Here is a 25,536-nt window from a genome sequence, read left to right as displayed (position 1 = left end):
TTCCTGTTTAACATTTCTTTTAAGTCTTAAAGTACAATTTCAGTATCTTCTGTGAATATAAAAATAACGCTCAGAGCAGAAATAGAACTTTTAAAAGACACGGTAGAAACCCATATAAAATCTTTCTTCTTTATTACCATGGAAATAATGGGATTTTTTTTTTAACAAAATGCATCCTTATTCACTGCAGAGTAATTATTGTGTCACATTCTAGCTAACAGAGAGCCAATGAGATCGGTCCTTACCTTGTGTTTATCATATACTGTCTTTAAAGTCACCCAGTGAGATGTTAAGTAACTTGAAGGTGATTTTTTTCCAAGGGAGAATTTAAGATTGTAGTTTTCAGCTGCAGAAGAGCCCATAAGACACATCAAAACGTTTGTGCTCTTTTCTGAGCATCATATTTATATTGGTTGCCAACAGTGTTACTTCGATTTATCTTTCTTTTTATTGTAAATACAACGGTGTCCATGTATTTTTAATGAATGTTATAAAGAATGGGGAAGCTTCCTTTTCAGGAAAAGGCCTGAATATGATTGGAAATAATTTAAGGAAATTATTAAGCTATGTCATTACTGTTATCTACTCCTGCCCCTGATGGCAAGAAAGACTAGGTCCTCTTTCTTCAGTGATTTTCGAATGTTTCCCCCTAAATTTCACTCACTTTCCACTTGCTGGCAGAACATTTGTCCTGTTCTGGAGACCGTTGAGGAAATGACAGGTGGTGAGGGATAACTCTGGCCGACTTGGACACTTGGGGTGGCCTTGGTGACAGTTTGCGACAAGAGGGCTGCTGGGCCCACCAGGCCTAAGCTCAAGGAAAGGGAATATTGTCACCCACCACCTTGAGCAGGACAAAAGTCACACCGCCACACAGGATGAGCAGTTAGGGCTGCAACCCGCTCAAGCTCCCTGACCACCACTTAGAGTGATGCGTAGTCATTCTTTTAAGGGGAGACAATTCTCCCAAATCCAAGTTGGTTAAAGCCTCTGTGCCTCCCGGGACCCCCAGGGTCTGGAGCCTCCAGTCAGAAGGAGCAGGAGTGCCTCCCACCACCCCCGTCCCCGGAGGTGCTCTGACAGCTGCCAGAAGGGGGCCACGCCACGCTTCCCTCCGCCCGACTGACCTCTGGTGGGGAGTGGTCCCACTCCCGCCTTCTCCATCTGAGAGACCCCCTTTCAAACCCAGCTCTTTAAGGAAGAGGATGAGATGACCATGAACCCAGTGAGGTTCGGAAGAAAGCGCAGCCAAACTGAATTTCTAGTAAGGCAGGAGTGTGCAGAAATTAGGAAAACTGGAATCAGTGAATTTTCTCAAGCCTAAATGTTCTGTGACCCCGGGGGGCAAGGCCTTGCTCACCTTTGTGTTCCACCCTGGGCAGTGCCGGCAGGGGCAGGCCTTCCCGTCTCTGGGGAGCCTGTGCTGGCCACTCACCCTGGCATTCTCCAAACGCTTTCGCAAGCGCTCCCCTCGAATGTGGGCTGGCATTCTTTCTTGACTCCTACCTTCAGTGGGACTCTATCTATGTGTTCAAAATAAACAGACTGTGGCGTAGCCCACCCAGGCAGACCCCCACTCACTGGGTTCCTCTGAAGCCATGACGGTCTAATTTGTAGTCTAATGCGATTGCAACATTTGGATCAATTAAGCACCAGAGTTGAGCTGTACCATTGATTCTACAAAGTCATGACCATATCAAGAAGCCAGGAGTCAATCCAAGAAGTCATTGACCCAACTAAGTCCTGCTGGGAAAATCCAAGCCACAGACAGCACTAGGGTCTTAGTTATTATCATCGTTATCTGGTGGGGGGCAATCCTACTCCTTCCGACTGGAGGCTCCGGGTCCAAGTGGTGCCCGAGGGGCGTGGATGCTTTAACCAACCCAGATTTGGGAGGGTTGTTTAACCTAAGAGTGACTGCACCGTGTGCAGCTTGGAGGGGAGCTCTTGTGTTCTGGCCTCCGATGCCCCATTTGGGAGACTCTCACCTGGCCACATTTGGCAAATGTGGGTGATGACGCGTGCCAGGCGCGGGGCCAGCCTGGTGTCCAGGCTGGTGGGAGGGCAGGTGAGCACACCCAGAGCTTCCCTCAGGGTGATGACTGTTCCAGCCAAAGTGACTCTGACCATTCGTGAACAAACCAGAACGTTCCATCTCTTGGCTTTGACTGAGGCCTGAGGTCCGTGATGAGAGATTAAGAGAAAGAAGCACATCTCCTGCCTAGTGATTTTGCCTGGCCCGTTACTGCCATCTTCTTGTCACCCACAGTCAGACCCCAACATCCAACTGATGGTTGATACGCATTGCACTTGTGCTGTGAGCCAGGCCCTGTTCTAGGCACCAGTTAACTCAGCTAATCCTCCTGAGAGCCTTTTGAGATGCAGCTACCATCATTGTCCACATTTTAAGGATGACAAAACTGAAGAACAGAGAGGTTACAGCTCCACCCCCCGTCACACAGCTAGAGGTGCTGTTGCTGGGAGTCAAATTCCAACAGCACCAGGGCCCTGCTCTTGGCCCCCTACCTGTCAGTGGGAACCATCTTAGTGTCCACCCTACGATTGCTATTTGGATTAAGTGAGTTGATGCAAAAAGCTTTGTCTGGTACCGACCGTAGCAAACACCAAGAGTTTGCGCTACTTTATTTTTCATTCTGTCTGATTGCAGTGAGCGCGTGTTTAATGGTCAAGGTTTAGTAATGATGTGATTATACGGTGGGTGATTTATTTGGGTGGAAGAATCTATTTTAATAGTTTCATAAATGACTTTAGCCAAGAGCTGATGGAGTCATTAAAGGGTTGAAGGGATGGCTTCAGTGTTTCCTCTATTTCCCTGCATTTTATGGCCGTGCTGCCAAAGGACTTGTGGGTTGGGTGTGTGCAGAGGTGTCGGATGGATGCTTTGTGAATGTCACGCTGTAGGCTGGAGGTGAGGTCGGAGAGCAGGAGGAGGAGGACCCAAGTCTGCATGGTCCGGGGCAGAGGCGGCACAAAGGACTCTCTGAAGAGTTTGCACGGCTGGGAGGCAGGGCTGCCCGGCTGTCAGGATTGGCGCATGCAGGGACCCAAGATGGGGAGACCCTGTGGGCACGGCTAGAGCACGGGTTGGAGTGGGGAGGGGGTGAGACCGGATGGCGAAGGGTTTGGGAGGGATGCCCAGAGGCTGGGCTGTTCCAGTGGGGCTCCCCCACCTGGCTCCATGGGCATCTCCAAGCATTGGCCTCCCCGGGGCAGGAGCTGGTCTCTGAGGCTCACTACTCTGTTTCCAGGGCCTATGCGGGGCCCCTGGGCAGGTGTATGATCTCACACGTTCCTCTCTTCGGGAGGCTCTGTAATCTTGTGCCTGTGGTAGAATCAGGGAAGAGCAGGAAGAGCCCAGCTCTGACGTCAGACCATCCTGAGCTCCGTCATCAGCTCGCAGGGGAGTAGCCTGGGGACTGCGGGCAGGTCCTGACTCCTCGGAGACAAGCCCCGCTTACTTTGTCTAGAAACAGGGGGAACCACGGCTGCCTCAGAGGGCAATGGGAGGATTAGAGAAACTTCTGGAACGCTCCAGCCCAGCACCCGAGTGAAGGAGGCAGAGTGAAGGATGGTCACCGTGTCTCCGTGCCTGGTCTCTGTGTCACCAGGACTGGTCTCGGTGCCGTCAGTACTGGGTCTCAGTAAGCCTTGGCTCAGTGGACTTGAAGCTTGACTTGACTGTAGGCTGTCTAAAGGGAAAGGAACCTGGAATCTCCCGCTTTGCCTCGTTCGTTATCTGGAAGGAATCCCTGCGGAGTCAGAGATCCCAGCGCAGGCAGCGGTCATGCCACCGAGAACGCTGGCTCCGTGCCTGGCGTTCTGGTGTAACTCCCTCCCTTCTGCACACAGCATCCTGGATGACTGATGCCAATTCATCCATCACTGAGCTCTCCAGACCTCCCAACGATGAGAGTCTACCCCTGGCTGTGTGCGCACCAGGCTGTGTGCGCACCAGGCTCTGGCAGTTGCAAGAGTTGGTTGCTTGATCCAGCGAGGGGCGTCTGTACGCTGGGTGCGCTTGCCCAGAGAGCTTTCACTTTATTTTCTTCTGGATTTTTTAATGTATTGTCTCTTTTTTCTTTTGACAAGCAGTTTTGCTGCTGTTGTTATTTTTAGCATTCATTAATTCACTGTAAATACAAATGAAGATACAGTACAATTAATTTCTTGGCTAATCAAAATATTTGATCAAATGAAGCAATTTTTCAATTCTTAGAAGTAATTATACTGTTCTTTAAAAGGAAGTGGAGGAATTCTTTACTGAGTGTTTCTAATTAGGAGTTTTTGCTACCTGCTGTGTTCTTATTCTGTATGAAGTTTCAGGATTTTTTTTTCCTCCTGTAAGGAATCATGGAAAAACTATAATTGTCTCCCTAAGTATTCAGAATAAAAGTTAGTAGAAGAATCATGCAGCCTGATTAGCTAATTGTAACCTTCAGAATAGGTAAATTAATACACGGACATATTTCTAATCTGACAGCTAGACTGGACCTTGCTAAACCGTGTTGTCCCAGTCAGGTGACTGCCACCCTGGGCACTCACAAGAGGAGGGTCACGAAGTCCCTTTGCAAAGTGTCCAGTGTCAAGGAACACTGATGGCCAAAAAGTCACCGTTTCTTCTCTGTACTTTGAGCTCAGCCCTTTTATTTCTTCCTAACTAGCAATTCAGAACCAAATCTGTCAGCTGTTGCTGTGTAACAAACAGCCACAGAACTTCCAGGACAATAAGCATTTGCTCGACTTTTGCTGTTTGTGTGGCCAGTCTAGGCTGGTTCAGCTCTGGTGGCCTGACTGGGACATCTCTGCTCACGTGTCTCTCACCCCTCTCATTGGACCAGCGTGTAGCCAGGCACGTCCCTCTCAAGGCAGAACCACAGACACAAGACAGTCTAGCCAACCACACAAGTGCTGTTTAATTCTTTCATTGTGTTGTACTTGCTGACATTCCTTTGGCCAGAGCAGTTGTATGGCTGAATCCAGAACCAAGGGATAGGGACATAGTCTCAGCTCTTCAGTAGGAGGGACCTGAGGCACATGGCGAAGGATGTGGACACAGGGAGAGTCGAGGAAATGGACCTTGAACACGATGTGTCTCCGTCTCCAGCTCCACTAGCTTATGTGACAGTTCAACCCACCCCTTCCCTATCATGTTCACTCTTCCCTCTTCTATAGAGAAGTAGCTTAGGGTACAATTTCATAGAAAATTGATTTTATAAATCAGCCAGGAACGTGGCTGGACAGGATACTGGAAGGCTCTTTTCTGGAATCATCCTCCTATGAATACAGCTGTTGAAACAACAGTACAATACAACTGGATATGAGCTAACAGGATTTCAGGGTCAGTTAACCCTCCGGGGTACGCCCTGCCCTGGCTGCTGGTTCTCGCCCTTGGCTAGGTCTCACCCCAGGTTTGGGTTGGGGCCACAAGCGTCTCACATAGGGGCCCCCCCAGACCCCTCCGAATGTGATTCCCGGCAGCAGAGGCAGGGTTCTTTCATCTTGATCACAGGCGGGTTGGTCCGGTGCCTTCCTGAGCGGACAGGCTGCCGCCTGTTTGTCCGCTGCCCCCTGGGATGATTCTGCCCCCCGACTGGTGTGGCCGTCACGACTTTACAGACAGAGAACCTTGGCCCGGAGAAGTGAAGTGACTTGCCTGAGGTCCGGCTGGAAGACGGCAGAGCAGGGCTCTAGCCTGGCCGCGCTGAATCGGAGCCCAGGGCTCCACCTCCAGGGCCCGAGGCAGCAGGTTCGGAGCCCGGGTTCTGTGCACCTGGGCCCCTCCCCAGGCCCCCAGGGTGCATGACCACGTCTCAGCCCCAGCTGCCCCTCCGGGCAGGCCGGCTTGACCTGCGGGCAGCAGCGTGCACCAGAATGCCTCTGTCCTCGAGGACTCAGGAGAGAGCCGGTGTTCCCCAGGAGCCGGGACTCAAGCCCAGGTCTGTCCAGCCTCTCGACTCGGGCAAAAGTATCTGTTGAAAGACCCAGCAGCAGCACCAAGGCTGGCCGCCGTGTTTGCCGGGCGTCGGGTGAAGCACTGCATGTGTCATTTTGTTGAAATCTCAGGCCTGCCCTTGGAGACAGTTCGGTTTCTCTCCCTGCTTTATCCTTGTGGGGCAAATGAGGCAGACAGGGAGGGGTGTGCGTGTCGCCCGAGGTCACAGAAGCGAGCAGAGCTGAGCTCTGACAGCTCTGATGGGCCCTGGAGCCCTCAGCTGACACCGAGTTGCCCTCGCCCTCCAGGCCCAGCTCCCTCTGAGTCGGCAGAACTCGGGGTCCTGGCACTGCTCCCTGGCCATGATCCTGTGGCCGGGGTAGGGGTCCACCCCTTCTCCGCGTTCACTGTGAGTCGCTGAAGGATGGCAGGATGGCCTGAGCTGCCAGGAGGACAGGACACGCGCTGGGGGTCCCCCCCAGTTCATCAGCCGGTACTGTGTGTGCTGAGAGAAACCCCGGTCGGAGTCAAAGGCAGCGTCAGAGGCAGCAGGCTGTGGAGGGAGGGGAGCCCTGCAGCCGGGCTGAGGGCGTGGGCCCCGGATCAGTGCTGCACGGGCTGGGGCTGCCTCCCTCTGGCCCCTGACCTCAGCTGTCTCCTCTGACCCCCTACTGGTTGGGCAGCTTCTTGGGCGAGTCCAAGCAATGGCTGATTTAGAGCCACAGGACTCCGCTGTAATGCTTGCTTTTTACTGAATAAGATAATGTGGATACGTCTGAGACAGAGAAACACTCCATAGAAGTGAGGTGCTGTCAGCCGGCTCTTGGACGATTGTATACTTCATACGCTGGGACATTATTTCCTTTATACGTTTTGCCAACTCTGTTGTGTCGTCACAAAGAGGAGCAGGAGTTTTCTCTTTGGCCCTGGTGGTCCGTGTTTCTCAGCGACACCCAGAGGGACAATTGTTTGGTGAAACAAGACTCCACGTGAGCACCCTTGAATCAAAGGGAGAAAGTTGGTCCAAAGCAAGGAGGTCGTCCTCTAATCGGGTCAGACCTGCAACACGTAAGGTTCCACTTTGTTTTTTCCACTTAAAAGTAACAGAAACAGCAGTGCGTGCGTACGGCTGTCAGATGAGAGGCTATGGGGAGGGGAGCTGAGGACGCAGGCCCAGCGGCTCCTGGTCCAGGCGGCCGTGTGGACAACAGTGGGCGCCGGGTGCCTCATCCCTCCCCCTAGTTCTCTCCGAATTGCAGCTGTGATTCCTGTCCTGAGGGGCCCTTTTATGTAAAGCATAGTTAGTTTTGGAAAGTGACATTTGCATCTGAAGATAGTGGTGTCTTTTCTGATTAGGAGAAGCATTTCTTCTAGTTACAAAAAAAGCACTATTTTTCCCCATTCAGATATCATGATCACGTGAGAAGTGCCAGGGACACAAAGCGCCAGACCCGGAGCCATCTGTTCTTCCCCGGCGTCTCCAGTCACTCGGAGCGAGGCTGGCGGTGGCTGAGCGGTTCTGTGAACCAGAATGTGGGCGCCCAACAGCCTCGAGCCCAAATGCTCCTGATGGAAGAGCCAGGAGGCCCTGCCCTCCAGAGGCCAGTGGTTCTCTGGGGATCACTGGGCAGAGGGTGGTGTGGCTGCGTCCCCCGGGGCCTGGAGACTTTCCGGTCAATGGCTGGTCCCTTGCGCACCGAGGAGATGGCAGTGGTCCCTCTAGGGGCAGAGTTATCAGTGATCCTTGTTTCCAATTTGTGCCGTTTTTGTAGTTTCTAAGTTTTCTACAGTGAACACAATAATTATCTTTGCAAGCAGCAAAAAGATATCTCCATCAGGCAGCGAAACCACCTTTGTGCCTGGTCATAGTCACCCTCACTCTCTGTGCCCGCAGCCTGGCTTCCGCTGTGGCTCTGGGGAAGCTGAGAAAAGCGTGGGGTGTGCAGGCAGGTCCCCCGGAGTGGTACCAGCATGGTTCTCCCGACCTTCACACCGCTCATCGGGTAAGTGCCTCCGACACCCGGGTCTCAGTGATTTGTACCTGTGCCTCCTTCACTCCTGGATCAGGGGCTTCCTCCCATCAGTTGTGTCAGGGACATGGTGCACACAACCCGTTCTGGTCTCTGCTCACCTGTGAGACTGGCCCTCCTCTCCCTCCCCGCCGGAGACCCACACCAGCCCCACCCAGGAGACTATTTCAGGACCAGTTTTTACCTCTGTCTCCCCAGCATCTAGAGAAGAGCCTGGCACATGGCAGATGTTCCAGGGGTGTCTGTGGGTGACTCAATACAGTGATCACAGACATGCGTTGAGTGTTCATCCTCTGTGAGTGCATCTCGTGCGTGTGTGTCACACGCCCGGCACAAGTGCTCACCTGCCGCACCCCTGGGACCCCGGGGTTCGGTGTGACCTAGGTGTCACTCTGACCTCTGCACAGGCAGAGAGCGGGGGCGGATTCACATCCAGGGCTGTCCTGCTCAGCAGGGCTCCCAAACCAGCCTCTCCTCCACATCACTCACAACCAGGCCATCCCTGTCCCCCGACCTCAGGACCCTGACCGTCGGGGGAGGCAGGACTCCCAGCTGGGGAGCCCCAGCCTTCTGCCCGCCTCTGCCCTCACTTACTCCTCATCCAGAGAACAAGTGCTGATGCTAGTGTGTGTGTGTGTGTGTACTTGTGTGTGAGCATCTGGACCACTTTGTGGTCCTTTCCCACTGAGCACATCGTGAGCATTTACCATGGTATTAAACCATTTCTTGAAGCATTCTAAATAGCTGCATTGTAACCCGTCTTCCAGAACTACCACGTTTTATTTAACCATTCTCCTAATTTAGACAATGTAGGCATCTCACGTTCACCAATTTTTAAATTTTTTGTAAATTTTATGAATTTGGTAAATAATGCTGTAACGATCATAATTCCATGAGTTCATCTTGTTTATTTCCTGAAAGAGAGTCTTCAAAAAGGCAGAAACCAAGTCAGAGGATATGTACTTTCTATGTCCAGATACCTTGTTCCACTTCTTCTGGCACTGATACTATCAATTAAAACATTTGCCAGTTTGTTAGAAGAAAAATGTGGAATCTTATGTTTATTTCTCTTTTTTTTTTGCATCGTGACAAGATCAGAGCTGTTTAACAGAAGACCCAGGGTGGCTGCCCTGAGCAAAGCACAAGGACCCGCCTCCTCTTTCTTTTGATTGGCTGTGTGGTTGTCTGTTTATCGTTCTTTCTCTGAATAAATATCAAGGTCCCACTGTGCACTAGGTCTTCTGTGCACTTGGAGATTCAGCAGTAAATAAAAATAGAGCCCTTGCCTTGACGTTTCTTTTCTGTTAGAATGAGGAAGACAATTAGGGTCAACATAAGTTGGATCAGAGAGCAGTGTGTGTGACAGAAGGGAAGCAGGGAAAGGGAGAGGGAATTTAGACTGTGGCTCGGGAATGTGATAAAAACCCTGAGGGTGGTGTGAGAGCAGCAAGTGCAAAGGCCCTGAGGCAGGAACGAGTCTGCTGTGTGTGAGGCACAGCAGGAGGCCTGAGCAGAGTGAGCAAGAAAGAGAGTCACAGAAGTGAGGTCAGAGCGTGTCATGGGCGGGCTGGTGGCCATTGTGACACCCTGCCTGTTACTCCGGTCGACATTTGAAGCCATTTGAGAGTTTTGCTTGATCTGATGTGCACTTAAGAGAGGTCAGCCTCAGAGGAAAATGACTATGGCTTTTTGATTATGGCTCTGCCCCCGCCTACCCCTCCATCCAGAGAACAAGTGTTAATACTTGTGTGCACGTAGACATGTGTGTATGTACTTTAAAAAGACTGAAGGTGGAAGCACGGGGGCAGTTGCAGTAATCTGTGCAGGAGAAGATGGCGGCTTGGACCAGGAGGTGAGGCCGGAGCGGTCTACTTCCAGGTATGTACATACTGAGGGCAGAGCCACTGTGATTTGTGGGTGGTTGGAGGTGGGCAATAGAGAGATAAGTCACAGAGGACTCCAGGCCTGAGCTCCTAGAAGGACAGTTTTCATTTGCTGAGACGGTGACCTCCGGAGGACCGTGTTTTGAGGCTAATGCCTCAAGAGAGAAGAAAGACTTTTCCTTTATGAAACTCAGATGTTCTGTCTGGCTTAAGAGACCACTCCCACCCAAGGTTGTATTTGAGTCAGGCCACCATACTGTCCTCTGCTTTTATGATATTGCAACAAACAGGCTTTGTGATGTAACAGCTCAGTCACAGAAGAGGCTCACGTCTCACTGGTTAACAGTCTGAGAAGGTGTCCACCGACTTATATATTCTGGACCTAGTGATTCTGATTCTACCATCTGATTGTATCAAGTGTATGGTGTAACATCTGGTGGGTCAAAACCATAATCCCTAGCCTTTCCCAAAAATCTCATAGCAGTTCTCACATATTTATTTTTCTGTATCAACTTCAATATCTATGTCTAATGATTCTGTTGAGATTTTTATTAGAATTTTATTTACTTCTAATTTGAGAAAGACTTTTATCTTTTGAAATGGAGTCTTCACATCCCAGAACAGACTGTGTATGTCTTTTTAGTCCTGTCTTGCTTTGATAACCTTCAATAGAATATGTGTAAATTTCTTTGTGTAGGTCTTGTATTTTGGGAATGTAATTTATCCCAAGTTATTTAATAGCTTTGCCAGTAATGTGAATGCAGACGTTTTTTCATCTACAATTTCTAACTAGTATTTACTGTAAAAAAAAAAGTTACGCTTTTTTGTATTTTTTACTTGAATCCAGCCACTTTCCTAGTTGTCCTGAGATTTTCTAGTTGCATAATCATATCCACAGATAATGGTAAATCTTGTTTTTCAACATTTATACTGTTTATTTCATCTGCTTATCTTATTTCAAAAACTGGAGCCTCTAAAAATGTGACTAGTGGAAGTGACAGTGAGGGTGCCTGTCTTGTTCCTGACTTGAATGGAAATACCTCAGCATCTCACCATGTGATCTGTTTGTAGACAGTGTCTGATTAACACCCTCATCTCAAGGATGTTCACTTTATTTCCATATAGATTATGTGCTCTGTTCTGTTCTACACCATTTTATCAGAAATGGCTGCTGACTTTCGTTAACTGCCTTTTTGCCGTCTTATTGATATGTGACCTTTGCTAATGTAAGGAACTGAAGATTTGCTAATTCTTGATTCTTAGCCTTGGAGGAAACCCTAACTGATCATGTTGTGCCCTTTTAAGATATGGTGCTAAATATACCTAATAGGTTTTTAAATTTTTGGGGTGTATTTGCATTTGTACGCGTAAGCTAGATTGGCTTATATTTTTCTTTTCAAGTGTTTCCTATATGATATTTTTGTATTAGGGGAATAGACAATGAATTGGAATACTATATATCCCATTTTGTGTTCTGAATAATTTGACTAATGTAAAAATTATCTATCTTGATCGATGGTAGATTTTTAACAGTTTTAAAGCTTCTTCCGTGGTTATCTGTCTATTCCGGCTTTAACTTTTACCTAACTTAAATGTAGTAATCTGTAGCAATCTATTTTGCTAGAAGACGATTCAATTTCCTCTGAAGTTTAAAGTATGTTAACCTAAGGTTTCCCATCCTACTTTGTTAGAATTCTTCCGTATCTGTTGTTAGAACAGTAGTGTTTCCACCTTGTTTTGCGTGTTCACACATTCAGAGAACACACACATCCTCTCGTGTGAGCCTTTGTTCCTCCTGGATAGACGAGGAAACTGCAGGAAGTATGGTTAAGTGGTTTGTGGGGCTCACACAGCCAGTCAGTGGAGGCCGGCCTCAGACCCAGGGGACCCCACCTTGCCATTCTGGACGATACACCTGTGTTCTTTCCAGTTATGTTCACCTGGAGGCGCATCCTCCTCAGGCCCCAAACGTTGACTAGAGTTAGGACAGATCAACCTCGAGCATGACTCTACATCCAGAAAAGGCTGCTCTCTGAATGCCAACACCCCTTGCAATGTTTAGAGAAATGCCCATGCACTTGATACAGGAAGTGCATTTTTGGCTGTTAAAAAAGTATGATGCATCTGTAATATCACTTTATTTTCTAGAATGAACGAAAGAAAGGCATTCATTCACTCTGCAGATGGATCCAAATGGACCTGTTTAGAAGCTTCTGTTAACCTTTGGGTGGTCGGGGCTGTGAGGGCCGTGGTTTGAGTGTAAGTGTATGTGTTCGTGTGTCTGAGTACGTTCCCAGCAGCATCCTGTGTCTGATACAATTTCATCAAGTAACGTTGTGGTCCGTCCTGAAGGATAGTCACACATAATACACGCATCGCTGTGCAGTTGCTGAAAATGAAACGTGACCAGGTTTTAGTCCTAGCTGGGGGGTTAGATGTGATAATCTGGTAAAATGCTGGTGCATTGAAAGAGCTGTTATCATAGCCAGTAGCCACGAAGGGCTTTGAGGCAGAGAAACCCAGGGTAGCTCAGAACAGGCCCTGGTGCGGGGACAGCGTCCATGCCTCGGTACCCCTGGATTCGCACGGAACCCAGTCTCCCCTCCCACGCCCACCTCACACTCCAGAGCCGACCTGTTGATGCAGTGACCACAGGTCTAGCTTCCGGGGCCTTTTCCTAATTGCAGCAGGCAGATGCACGTCAGGGCTGCGCCGCTGGCCCTGCCCACTGCCCTCGCAGGAGGCTCAGGACTCAGCCGCCCGCAACCCTGGCTCCACCCTCCAAGCCCCAGTCTCCTCAGTGTCCAGGACAGACACAGAGCTAGATCCTTGTCGTTTTCAGGGCCGCTGATGATCACTAGGTAACAACCCTCTCCTGCTCTTCCTGCTGTCTCTCTGTCCACCACAGGGGTCATCAGGGGATGTTGAGTGTGGGCTGCAGGCCCCCCAGCCCCTCCTAGCTGACCTGGCCACGAGCCCTCTTGCCAGCACGTCAGCCTAAACATGTGGTAAGGAGACCCTTCTGCTGCTCCTCTTTCCCCATGGCCCGCTCCTCCTCCCTCCAGAAGGCTGTCCCTGAGCCCAGGCTGGGTCTGTCCCTCCTCGGGGCTCCCAAGCACCATGAACAGCATCACTGAGCTCTGGAAGCACCTCCAGGCACCCAGCTGTCCCTGCCCTCAGAGGGGTGCAGACAGCTGGCTGGTTCCAGCGTCCCCACAGCTGCCAGCCCCAGGGATCTGCACTCACCAGGATTAAATCCCTGTGGGTCTCAAAGTTTCAGACTTAAGGGACTCAGCCAACAGTGGTGCTGCCACATAATGTGGTGGCAGCCATCAAAAACTGCCTTTCAAAGTCTAACTGCTGTGAGTGTAAAGCAACTAAACTGAGGTCTGGAAATGCAAGCAGTTAGGTACACATCCCCATTGATTCCCTCACCACTCGGAGCAGACACGAACCAGAAGACAGGCTGAATGCATTGAACGAGTGACTGGATGAGGGTGAAGGGTGCGCCCTCCCCAGGGCCTGGCCGGGCACGGTGCCCTGCCCCATGGGACTGACTCGCTCTGCTTCTCCTTCCTGGCCAGTCTGCCCTGGCTGCCACTTCCCCCAAATCTGCACCTGCCATCGGATCCTGTTTAGACCTGCCTCTGGGTCGCAGCGTCTCCTTGCTTGTCTTCCTCACTGAGCCGGGCCTCCTGGGGACCTGCCGTGCGAGGGTGATGTGCCCAGAGCCAAGATGGCTTCGTGATTTATTAAATGGATCAATTTTCCATTCTCTTTTGCCCAGACGGCTGCTGAGTGGGCTGAGAAGATGCCCAAAGGCCCGCCACCCAGATCTCCCAAGGAAATAGCATACCAAGAGATCCTGGCTCGGCTCCGCAAAGCAGTGGCCTCCCACTACCACACCATCGCCCAGGAGTTTGAGAACTTCGACACCACGAAGTCGGACACCGCCTCCAGGGACGAGTTCCGGGCCATCTGCACTCGCCACGTCCAAGTTCTGACGGATGAACAGGTGAGAAATGCACTCGGCTTAGCACCCTAAGCAGCGTTGTGTGAGGGCCGGGCCGCCCTTCCGCAGAGTGTAGAGTTTAAGGCTGTTCTCTATTTTTTAAATACTTGAAGGTTTTGAGGGGGAGTTGTTTAAATTTTTACCAAAGACTCACAGGAACCTTCCTTCTGTTTATGTAACGGGTATGAACTGCACCATCCCATTGGTGCGTAGGATGTTACTTCCTGAGCAGGACTGGGGCGCAAGGGGGCACGTGGAGACTGAGTTGCTCTGCCCCTCCCTCCGCCCCCTCCCTCCTCCTGGGCTCTGCCTGGTTCTGGTGCTGGCGTTTTCCGATGCTCTGGGGCTCTTGCCCACCCTCACCCACAGTGGGCCTCTCCATGATCCACAGGCTGGACACAGGCCGCTCTCTCTGAGGTCCTCCTGCCCGTCACAGAACCCCCACAAGAGGCTGTCTGCAGCTCCTCCCCAGGACTGAGCTGGGCTCTTTGTAGCTCAAAGCTCTGGCAGCCTGCGGCCCTGGCCTCTGTGACCCTTATGGCTTTCTTAGGCCAAGAGCACCTCCCAGCGAGACTGTGTCCCAAGGGCCTGCCTTGCTTACTGCCCCCAGTGGGTAATCACACTGCACATCAGCACGGGGGAGGGGTGCCCCAGATTGCTTGCTCCTCACTGCGCCCTGAACACCCAAACAGAGCCCGGCACAGAGCAGGTGCTCAGCCGTCCGGGTGAGTGGCGGTGTCCCGGGGTAGCGTCCACATTCCCCGCCCCCACCCCCGCAGCCCAGGGCCGAGCAGCCGGATAACACAGAGCGCCAGGGATCCAGTCACCGAAGCAGGTTCCCCTTCTCCCCAGAAAATGCGTTGCTACCTGTCCTCTCCTGTTCTCAGACAACTGATGCCCCATTCATTCCCAGAAAACAGTCACAGGAGAAAGGGAATCCAAACACCCACACAAGCAACTGCGCCTCCCTTCCTGCTCCCGGTTCTGCCCGGGCCCAGCCCGGAGCTCCCGAGGGCTCCCCGTGTGGGAAAGTCACTTTCCCCCAGAGGTGGGTCACTCCAACCTCAAGTCTCACTTTCTCAGAGTTTTAGGGTAAGGACTGAAAGTATTCACAGGGAGGGGTGATCAACATGCCCTGCTCTGAACTCACTGCCTTGAAGGATGAGCTTGTTAAAGATAATAATATGAATATCAGGTTTAACTTTCCTAAAATACCAGCTTGTTAGGACTTATGATCATTTTTGCTGAGCAAAATAGTGCTGTTTCCAAACAGCGCTGTCCCGGGGCGCGTCCAAGCCAAGGGAGCTAGTTGCAAACACTCCTCTCTATTACTACAAACGGAAGGAAGCCTTTAAAATTAATACAATTGCATTTATTATTCTATGGAGCCGGCTAATACAGGTTTTGCTAATAAAGGTTTTACTAATAAAGATTTTTCATTCCATCTAAATGAGTAAAATTTTACTCCAATTTATAGATAGCACATTAATGACACACTGGCGTATCTGGCATTCATATCAGGGAATTTGATTTTAATTGTCCAGTAAGAAAGCGTCAGCATTTCCAGCACATACAGCACCGCCCCCAGCCCCCTGCAACAAAGTCAAGCACTTACTTTTAAACGCTGCTTTCCAAAAATATGCGGACACATCTCAAATACAGTCTGCATCATCCAGAGCGTCCAAGCCTGGCATAAGTACCACGGATTAAGTCAGTGATGATTAACAGAGATTGTGCTGTATCTGGGGAGGACGCTTCCAGACCCTGGCTGGTGAGCAGGAGGCAAGAGCCCCGGAACCTGTCTGTTTTCTCCCTGCATGAGCGCCTTGGCCCGCGGCCTTCTAGATGGAGGCAGCGTCTGGTGCAGTAAATCAGAAGAAATTTGGACTCTTCACATGTGTAGCCCCCTCATGCCATTATTCAGAAGAGTTCACTAGAGATGCTGGGACAGTTCCGACTATTTGAACAGCATTCGAGTACAAATTCCATGACTTGGCTTAACTGCATTGCAAAAATTTATCCTAAAAAATCCAATCATCTTGAATCTGACTGGCTTTCTCGACTTATAGAGAGAGGTCCATAAGCAGGTGAACTACCACACCTTTTGAAACTTTTTGGCACAATTAACCTTCCAGGAAAAGAGAGCGACTTTCGGAGCAAATGCAGTTGGATTCCGACAGGTCTCCATGGCTCTGCCTAAAGCCTGTGAGAAAATTCCAAGGATCTGGGTCCACTTGGATCTTGCTTAAGCATTAAGATGGAGACCCACAGAGAGACCCTGTCCTGGTGGGCCATTCAGATCAGTCCATAGTGACTACATAAAGACTTTGAATATGCAGCTGTATTAGGGAAAGGATCTGCCAAACATTTCTGAACATTTTAAATGTGGTATTTCTAAAACAGACACCTCTAGGAAGTGAGAAGAATGCAAGTAGACTTGGGTTTTAGCCTGGCTTCTGCACTCATCCAGCTGTGTGACCTTGGAGAATTACTCAACCTCTCTGAGTGTCAGTGTTCTTCCCTATGAAACGGGGGTGCACAGTACTCCCCAGGCTCATCCAGGTGCCCTCTCTTCTGGCTAGGCTGCAGTTCTGCCTTCCCCATCTTTGCCCACCGCAGCCTGTCCCTGCCCTTGGCCCCTTGTGCCTGGCCGTGCCAACTCCATCTTCCAAGCCGAATTAAGCCCTTTCTAACCACAGCCTTTCCTGGTGGTGCTAGCCTTGCCCTGCTCTGCCCTCCCCACTCCACGCCGAGCTCTCCGTCATCTAGCAGAGCCCTCGGGACACTCCTGCATGCTCTTGGACACAGAGCTGTCTGTCCTGGTTGCACAGTGAGTGCCCGCAGGCAGCAGGCACCCACTCATTCACTTACTGGGGGCCCTCTGTGCACAGAGTGGCGATGTTAGGTCCTGGGGGCCTTGTACCTTATTTCTGCAATTCCACGTCCCTCCTGCCGCATGCTGGGAGAGCAGAGCTGGGGGCTGACCTGCACCAAGGGGTCAGGGCGGTTTCCCTGAAGACCCGATGTTGGGATGTGGGGGTTGCCTCTGAGAGGAGACGAGAGACAGCGGTGCAGGCAGAGGGAACATCCCCGAAGCAGGAGCCGTGGGCTTGCCCTGTTAGTTGGAGCTGTGCCAGCCAGCCAGTGGGCATAAGAGACACCCTGCCCGTGGGGTCTGTGTTCTTTCAGGGGCAGACAGACAGTAAACAAAACGCCATGTGTATGCCGGGTGGTGATAAATGCCATCGAGGCCAAAAGGAGCAGGAGGGAGGGCAGCGCCTGGGAACTGGGAGGGTGCATGTCGTGAGTAGGGCAGCTGGAGGCGCCCCCTGAAGAGGTGACATCTGATTAAAGACCTGGGTCAGGTGGGCCACTGGGAGCACAGGAGGTTGGCTCATGGGTGTGTTTCAGAGTTGGAAGCAACAGAACTTGCTAATGCTGTGGGTGTGGAGAACAAGGAGGCTGAAGGCCGTGGGCTGAGGGGGTGCTGCTGGGGGGCCGGGGGAAGAGCAGGTGTCGGGGGCCCCTCTGATCTCTTTGCCCCATCACACCTCCTGCCCACTCACACGTCCGGTTCCCTTTCCTTTTTGCTAAAGTACATCTTTACTTGCTCTTTCAGGGAAGAGTAAACCTGAGATCTTCCCTATTTTATGCTCATTCTTAAAAGATAGTTTGGCTGGGGATAGAATCCTAGGTCTGTGTTTTCTCCGCCTAACTTTAAAGTGATTTCTCAATTGCCTCCCAGCATCTCTTGATGAGACATCTGCTAATTATCACATCCTGACTCCACGCTGCAGCTTTTCACTGCATCCTTATGCGTTCACGCCCATCCTTGGTATCCATCCTTAGTAACATGACCTTCCTCCTGCTTGCCCCCAAGTCTTGCTAACATAGGAGAGCAGGAGCGCCCACAGAGCAGCCTGCCTTCCTCTCAAGCCGTGTCTCTCTCCTCTTCCTGGAAGCCTTCATGACGGCTGTGACGTGCTCACTCCATGGCTTAGCACCGCCTGTCCCTCTGCATTTCTGAAGGGTCTTCCCATGGTCTGACTGGTCTTATCATGTGTCTTTGGGGCTCTTCAGCAGTGAACAAACATGTATTGAGCACCTGCTGTGTGCCAGCACCTTTGCAGACAGTTGGCATTTAAAGGTGAATCTTGGGGGAAACTTCGGGAAGCTTCCCAGCCAGGCAAGGTGCCACCTGCAGAGGTGGGTTCATCAGGATGCGGGAAGGCTCTGGAGCACTTTCCTGGAGGAGACTGGCAGGTGGTTACTGCCCTCTGTGACCATGAGGTCTCTCTGAGCCTGTGTGTTCACTTTCTCCAGGACCCTCACTTCCACTCCACCAAATGGTTTTCCCTCCTTGATCAAAATTAAGGCAGCATGAATCCGTATATGTGATAAATGACTCTGAACTATACACACGCATTTGAAGTTGTCCTGTTAAATCATAACCTTTGAGGGAAACTGGGTGGAGGGTACCAGGTGCAGGGCAGGAGCGCCCCTCCCCTGGCCCCTGGCGGCGGGAGGCTGGGGGTGGGGGGCTGCGCCCCTCTACATGTGCTGGAGGCTGGGACTCCGCTGGGCCTTAGGCGCTATTCAGAAAACCAAACTGGAAGTAAATTGTCACTCTTCTCGGCTCCCTGAAAGCCCTCAAGTTATCCAGTGGCTCACATAGGCTGCGTTGACTCCTTCTGTGACATCCGTGCCACGTGTGGCTCTGACACAGACTGTGACATCAGGCGCACCAACACAGAGCTGTCAGCCTCTCCCCAGTTTCCCAAACGCCTCCCTTTTCATCTTGTGAGAAGACACTGTTTGCCCCGAGGGTGAAATAAATTGTGGATGCAAACACGGTGGCTGAGGGCTGCTGTTTGCGGGGCCCAGGGCTGCCTGGAAGGAGGCGGGGTGGGGGGCTGGCTGGGCTCCCCTGGGGCCAAGGTGGGCTGGGATTTGATTTGTGTTTTCTCATGAAACATTCTCCTATACTGCAGCTCAGTCTCTGTGACCAATCACAAGATTTAATAGCCTTCAGCTGCTCGCTAAGGGCCCAATTCAATTGAAAGATGTCCTGCCGCCGCCAAGGGTGATCCTCCCGCCTTTGCTTCCCCAGTCTTCCCAGGGCTCCCACCACACCGCGGCAGGAGGATGGCTTTTCTTTTTCAAGGACTTTTTGGTTCAACAGGGCCCCAGGCCCCCGCCAACAGGTGCGCGTTCTGCGCCAGCTTCCGCCCCACTTGCGCTGGTGCTGGGAGAGTCGGTGGGTTTCACGCTGACCCCTGGGAGGTGACTTCCGCCTCTTTGCAGTTTGACAGGCTCTGGGCTGAGCTGCCCGTCAACGCCAAGGGGCGGCTGAGATACCTGGACTTCCTGAGCGGCTTCAGCTCCGAGAAAGCGGTCACGCCGCCGGCCACCGGCGACTCGGCCAGGGCGCAGAGAGGCAGCAGCGTTCTCGAAGTCTCGGAAGGAAGCAGGTCCGCAGGGTCATCACCCACTCGCGACCTGAAATCGGGGTCGAAACCGCGGAGTCACCCCTGCGTGAGTGCCCGCTAGTGTTCCCACAGGGTGCAGGTGGCCGAGAAGGTGGCACAGGGTGAGCTTGGGGCGGGAGGCACGGAGAGGAGCCGCTAGTGGGCTCCCTCAGCCACCATCCTGGGAGGGGAGGCAGGCGTGGGCGCGGGGCTGGAAGGGAAGGAAAAGGAGGATTCGGGAGAGGACCTGGGGGCAGGGCGCGTCAGCCACACCCAGGGCTTCATCCTGCAGGAGAGCAGGTGCCCCGGGGCGGACAGCCCTGCCATCCCTCAGGGTAAGTGTCGTTACACCTGCTTCACGACTGCAGACACTGAGGCTCTAAGAGGCATCCTCACAGGCTCAGGGTTCCTTGTCAGACACAGGGAGACCCAATTTCAAACCCAGGGCTGCCTAGCTGTGCGGCCCTGGTCCTGGGTCAAACCCGGGCCTGGAATGGGGAGATGGGCTCCACTTCATCTGCAAGAAGCATGACAGAGTCTCCAGGGGAGGGTGGTTGAGAGGATGCCAGCCAGGCACATGAGTAACCACCTCTGAGCTCCGTGCACTCAGACAGTAGCTTTTACTCGTTCATTCCGTCAACATGTGCTTATTGCACACCTACTATGTGCTGGGTCTTTTCTAGAGCTGAGCGTGAACACAGGTCCCTGCCCTTGTGGAGTTTACCATCTTGTGGGAGACGATGGGCAAGAAACAGTAAACAGAAAAGTAAAGTGTTTAGCAAGTTGAAGGTGGTGAGCAGAGCAGAGTGTAGGGGAGTCGGGGGCGCATGTCCACATCCCAGGCCCTGGGACCTGTACCGTGTCACCGGCCATATGGGCGAGGGAGAATCAAGGTTGCAGATGTAACTACAGTTGCCGATCAGCTGACTTTAAGCCAGGATTATCCTGGAGGGTCTGGGAGACCCAAGGTAATCACAGGGGGTCTGTAAATGGGGATTTGGAGGCAGAAGGGTCATTTTGGAGAGATGCAATTTGAGGAAGAGCCCCCCTACCCCGACGTAGCTGGCTCTGAAGGTGGAGGACAGGTCCACGAACCAAAGAATGTGGGGTCCTCTGGGAGCTAGAAAGCACAAGGCTATATATTTATTTCCATAGCTCTTTTGGTTATGATGATGTGGCTGGCACACATATAGCCAACTGATGGAAATAAAAATTAAATGGTAAAATTACCCTTTTTGTTGTGTTTTTCATTTTATTTCTGAAATAAGGCTGCCCAGGAACTTGTGCACCTCAAAACCCGAGTCGGAGCTGTAAGTTTTGATGATTCCTTCCGTGTTACAAGATGGTCTTCTCTCTTGCTAGACCCCTGCGAGTGCAACCCCGCCCCTGCAGAACTGTGAGCCCATCGAGACCAAGCTCCGGAAGAAGGTCCAGGGGTGCTGGCGCGAGCTCCTGAGGGAGTGCAAGGAGAGGGACGCCAACCGGCAGGGCGACATCGCCGCCACCGAGTTCCTGGGTGCGTCCATCCGTTCCCGGGTCATACGGTGTCCCCTCCCAGCTCCACCCAGCCCTCGCTGTGGAGGCAGGGGAGTGATACGACAGGGAGCCGGTGGGGAGTGTCTGGGCATCTCAGTAAACCCCAGTGTCGGGGGACAAGTTCTGCCAATGCCTCAGTCCCCACCGAGCAGGACCACGCCTGCTTGATGGCGTGAGTACGTGTGACTTTCAATGCTAGAAACACAGGCTGGGTCATGATCTCAGGCGAATGTAAATGGTGACAGACTGAGAGCTGAGGGAGGCGGGACAGGGAGGGGGTGGGGACGGCTGGGGACACAGCTCTGCCCTGTCAATTGGTTTCTTCGCCACGTATCACTCTGGTAAACTTCAAATAAAACCAGTTGGATTTCCACGCCCTATAGTTGTTGCACGCTGTTTATGCAACGTTCTCCATCACAGGAAAGGAAATCTGACCAGGTCACTCCTCCGCCTAAAAGCCGCCTCCGCCCCCCTCTTCTTTACTATATGAACCCCCTTTAAAGGAAAACGTTTATCCTGAGAACCTCCACTATCAATGTAAATGACTTTTATGATAACCATGGCTTAAAAGTGAACACACAAAACAAGGTGTAAACTCTTGAAGTAAACAGCTGCTACCAAAAAAAAAAACCAAAAAACCACTTATAAATGAAATATAAAAATTGGAAACCTCATAATTAAATGTTGTGACATTGACTTAACGTGATGTGTTTTGCTGAAACCAAATCGCCAGTGTCAGTTTTAATGCACGTTTGAGTTCTGCTTGTTTTTTAGTTAATTCTCTTGATGTTGAGCACGAGGAACCCTAACTTGTGGTGTCATTATTATCATCCCTGCTGTTTTTAACTATGAACTCCTGCAAGCCAGCCATCCCCTGCTGTGGCAGTGCCTCCACGCACCAATACTGTGGAAAAAAAAATACTGATCAACTTTCAGACGTCATTCTGTATTTTCTACACATGTTGGATGATGACCTTCTGCAAGTTGGGACCTCCAAGCCTTCACTAGACAATCCTTTGGGATCCCCCGCCCATGTCCTGGGGGCACAGGTCTAGCCGGGCCTCCTGGGCTGTGCTGGTCTGAAGGTGCCATCTGTATAAAATCCACTTTCCGTGGTTTTCCTCATCAGCCTCACCAGTTAACATCGCACAGTGTCCCACTCCTGGACACCTCATTGCTTTCATGTTGTCAAATGGAAGTCTCAGTTCATTCATCTTAAACTAGACTCCTGTCCTATCTAAGCCTCTTTCAGTTCTGAGTTGTCACTTTGGCTTTGATAAAAGCCCGAGCATGAGGACTAGTGCAAAGTGGGGGGAGTGTTGACGGTCTGACGTTGGCACATGCTGACCTCCGGACAGCCAGAAGGACTCGCCAGTGTGGCATCCATGTGACCCTAGTCAGAAGGCCAGACGCCAGCCCTGAAATGCATGATGTTCTCTTCAGGGCAGCCCATGTGTTACGGAATAGGTTTTACATATTATAGATCAGCGTTAGAATGAAAACCCCAAATGCATAAATTCCTGTAGCCTGGCAGACTCTCGAGAGCACCCCTGAAGCCCAGATGGAAAATGCTTTCTCAGAGGGCAGAGTCTGAACGCCTGACCCATAGTCGGGGCCCTGCCAGGTCCACACCCAGCTCCTAGAACCCTCCTCCCCCTCACGCCCACTCTGCCCTGGTTCCCGTCCCGTGGGACTCTGCTCTCTGCCCCTTGTGGTCACAGCCCCGCAGGCACTGCGTCAGTACCGCTGCGACCACACAACAGTGACCGTGCAAAGCGGGCCCAGCAGGGTGCGGGGTCCCCTCCCGCCTGGCTGCGCTCACTTGGTGTCACCTGCCCGTCCGTCTCCCTGTCTGTCCCACCACCAACCCTGAGCCTGTGAAGCCAGGTCCCAGCCAGGGCTGAACGCCGAGATGGCATCCCAGCGAGTGCTGAGCGAGGGAGCAAATGAATGAGCGCAGATCAGACGAAGGCGTGAACGGTGGCCACCAACTGACCTGACGCCTTTGCCTTTAGCGCTGGTGGAGAAGTTCAGCCTGGGCCTGAACAGGGACGAGTGCCAGCAGCTCATCCTCAAATACGACTTAAAGAACAACGGCAGGTTTGCTTATTGTGACTTCATTCAGAGCTGCGTCCTCCTGTTGAGAGCAAAGGAAACACCGCTGATGCAGAGGATGAAAATCCAGAACGCGCACAAAATGGTACGTGACCCATCCCGAGAAGACACGCGGGGCTGGGTGCAGCGGGGCGCTTTCGTTTTTCCCGATTCCTCATAAATCTGGATCAGCTCCCTTTATATGAACGGGGGCACCATGAGGGTCCAGACACCTCAGACTGGGAACCAGTAGCCTGGAGCCCAGGTTCTCAAACTCACTGGGTGGCAGATGCCCGTGGGCACGTCCATGTGGAAGGCCGAGGCTCACTGGCCACCGGAGCAGGTATGGGTCAGTTAACTGGAGGGGCAGGCGGGGTCGGGGGTGTCTCAGCAAAGGGAAACATTTGTAACTTGAACGTAACCGCATATTCCCTCATCATTCGAGTCGGCGGGGCCAACCTTTCTCCGGGCGTGGGCGCTCGGACCCATTGTCTTTCTTGTGTAAATTACACCCGTGATACATCGTCTCTGTTTGTTTCTTTGAAGAGGAAAGAGACCCTAAAGATGCTTAAATAGCAACTGGACAGCTTGTGCGTCCAGACTTTTACCTTTTTTCTCAATCGTTTGTAATTTCATGATTCTCAGCCACACCCAGTTCAACCACAGCGTTCACCGACTCTGCTTTCTCGAGTCTTTTCCAAAATATGAGGTTAAAGAAGGCTTTTTCACACTTGTACTCCATCACGTGTGACGTTAAACCACACTGAATTTAATGACAAGGACGACCGGCATAGTCGATTTGGGAAATGACGCCGCGATTCCACCACCTGGGCTCCGCGGCGGACCAGCGGGTGGGGCCCCGGGCCCTCCTCACCCCGCAGCAGAGACGGTGGGTTAGCCCAGCAAGCAGCGGATTCTGCGCAGCTAAATCTGTAATTTTGTGCCAAATCGGGCCCATCTTGATGTAATTTCTAGTTTAGACAAGAGCTGGCATCAAAGGCTCGGGCCAAGTTAGGAAAGAAAAACAACACGAAGACAATTCTTTGTCTGGCTCGGTTTCTCTCTGAGTGGCAGTACGCTTCCCTCAGGAGATCACCGGGGACCCAGGGACGTGGCTGGAGAACCATGGAGAACGCACAGCCTGCACGGCCCCTGCAGGCTCTGGGCCTCCTCTGCCTCTCCAGACCTCAGTTTCCCCTTCTGCAAATGAGCTGCTGGCTCCTAAGAGCCTGTGAGGGGTGGCCTGTGGGGAAGAGTGCCCCGCATCCCCTTTCAAGCCCTCCCATGCTTCCAGATACACTGCCCACCCTCCCCAAGGCGTCGAAAGGCTGGCTGGTGGGCTGCTTGGGGAGAGCCCGGATAAGACTGGGCGTCCGTGAAGTGAGAGGTGCCCCAGGACGGCCCCACCAGGAGTCTGGGCCTCTGGGCAGACGCCCCAGCTCACCTCCATGTGCCCCTGCCTCGCCCCAGCTCTGGTCTTTGGCCCAAACCCATCGACAGCCACTACCCTGTGGCTCAGGCTTCCATCCCCCGCCCCCGCCCTGGGTGTGATTGACAGGTGGTGAGACTTCTCCCGCGGGAGCCTTTCCTAGGAGAGAGAGGGGCCAGCACCTTGCCCTGCCCCGGCCTGGTCCCGGTGCCAGTCCCATCCTCTCTGCAGGCGGCCCACGCTCCCCTGTCTCCCTGCAAAGAAGCTAAAAGGGTCATTTCCATTCCTAGTGCTTTGGGAGCTTTCTCTGCCACCTTCAATAGCAGAGACACCCCTCTGGGGAAGTGAGCTGGGGTTTTCCCTTTTTTTGGCACCGCTAGAGGCAGAGGACTTCTGGATGGGTTGGTGTACTGGGCTAGGGCGGGAAAATTCTTTCTCAAGCCAGTCTTGGGTGTAAGAAGAACAAGTGAGCCTAGAACCCCTTGTCCTCCATATGTGCAGACCAGCTGATTAGATAAATTGGCAGCTAACGAAGCTATGTGGTATCTGGTGAGTTTCTATCATAGGTGCTAAATGATGTAAAAACTGAAAGCAATGTAACTTTGTGCTCATTTGTTTTCTGTAGTGCCATGCTAAAATTAAACTTTCCCAAAACGTGTTACACATTATTGCCTACAGTTCACCTCTGTGATATTCAGACATGGGTTGGGGCTAAATCATGCTAAAATATCTTGTTTTCAATCTAATAGCACCTAAATGAAATAATCACAGAGTAGTGTACTGTCTAATTACTAGATATAATTACAACCTTGTGTTTTTTTTTTAAAACTCTGTTCATTCTAAGAACCTACTAGAAGACCCAACCTGAATCTCTCTTTCCCCTCAGATTGTTTTGAAATTGGCTAGTTATCTGCCTGGCCCTCCCCTCAAGTACCTGGGGAGGAGCTCCTGGGAGGTGGCCTGGCAGGTATTGGTGTCAGACAGAGCTCCGATGGGTCCTATCCTGTGACTTTGCCACCCTGAGCCTCCATTTCCCAATCCAGGAAATGGGCATGTAGAGAGCTACCTTCCTCCAGGCTGGGGGAGGAGCTGAGGGAGGTGTGAAGAGGACGCTGCTGTTTGTGGGGACCT

At 52.0% G+C, this 25,536-nt stretch overlaps 1 protein-coding gene across 9 annotated transcripts in view; it reads left to right on the top strand.

Annotated features, from left to right (window-relative positions):
* EFCAB6 (EF-hand calcium binding domain 6) overlaps positions 1–25,536 on the top strand; it is a 208,676-nt gene that overhangs the window by 179,829 nt on the left and 3,311 nt on the right. For all 9 annotated transcript variants that reach the window (XM_072973643.1, XM_072973647.1, XM_072973644.1 and 6 more), the window contains 4 exons: positions 13,654–13,881; positions 19,183–19,413; positions 20,709–20,862; positions 22,898–23,082. In XM_072973643.1, coding sequence (XP_072829744.1) covers positions 13,654–13,881; positions 19,183–19,413; positions 20,709–20,862; positions 22,898–23,082 — 798 coding nt within the window. The remainder of the gene's footprint in view (positions 1–13,653; positions 13,882–19,182; positions 19,414–20,708; positions 20,863–22,897; positions 23,083–25,536) is intronic.

The sequence above is a fragment of the Vicugna pacos genome, chromosome 12, assembly GCF_048564905.1.
Source record: "Vicugna pacos chromosome 12, VicPac4, whole genome shotgun sequence".
NCBI lineage: Eukaryota > Metazoa > Chordata > Mammalia > Artiodactyla > Camelidae > Vicugna > Vicugna pacos.
This window is presented reverse-complemented; position numbering and strand designations above follow the sequence as displayed.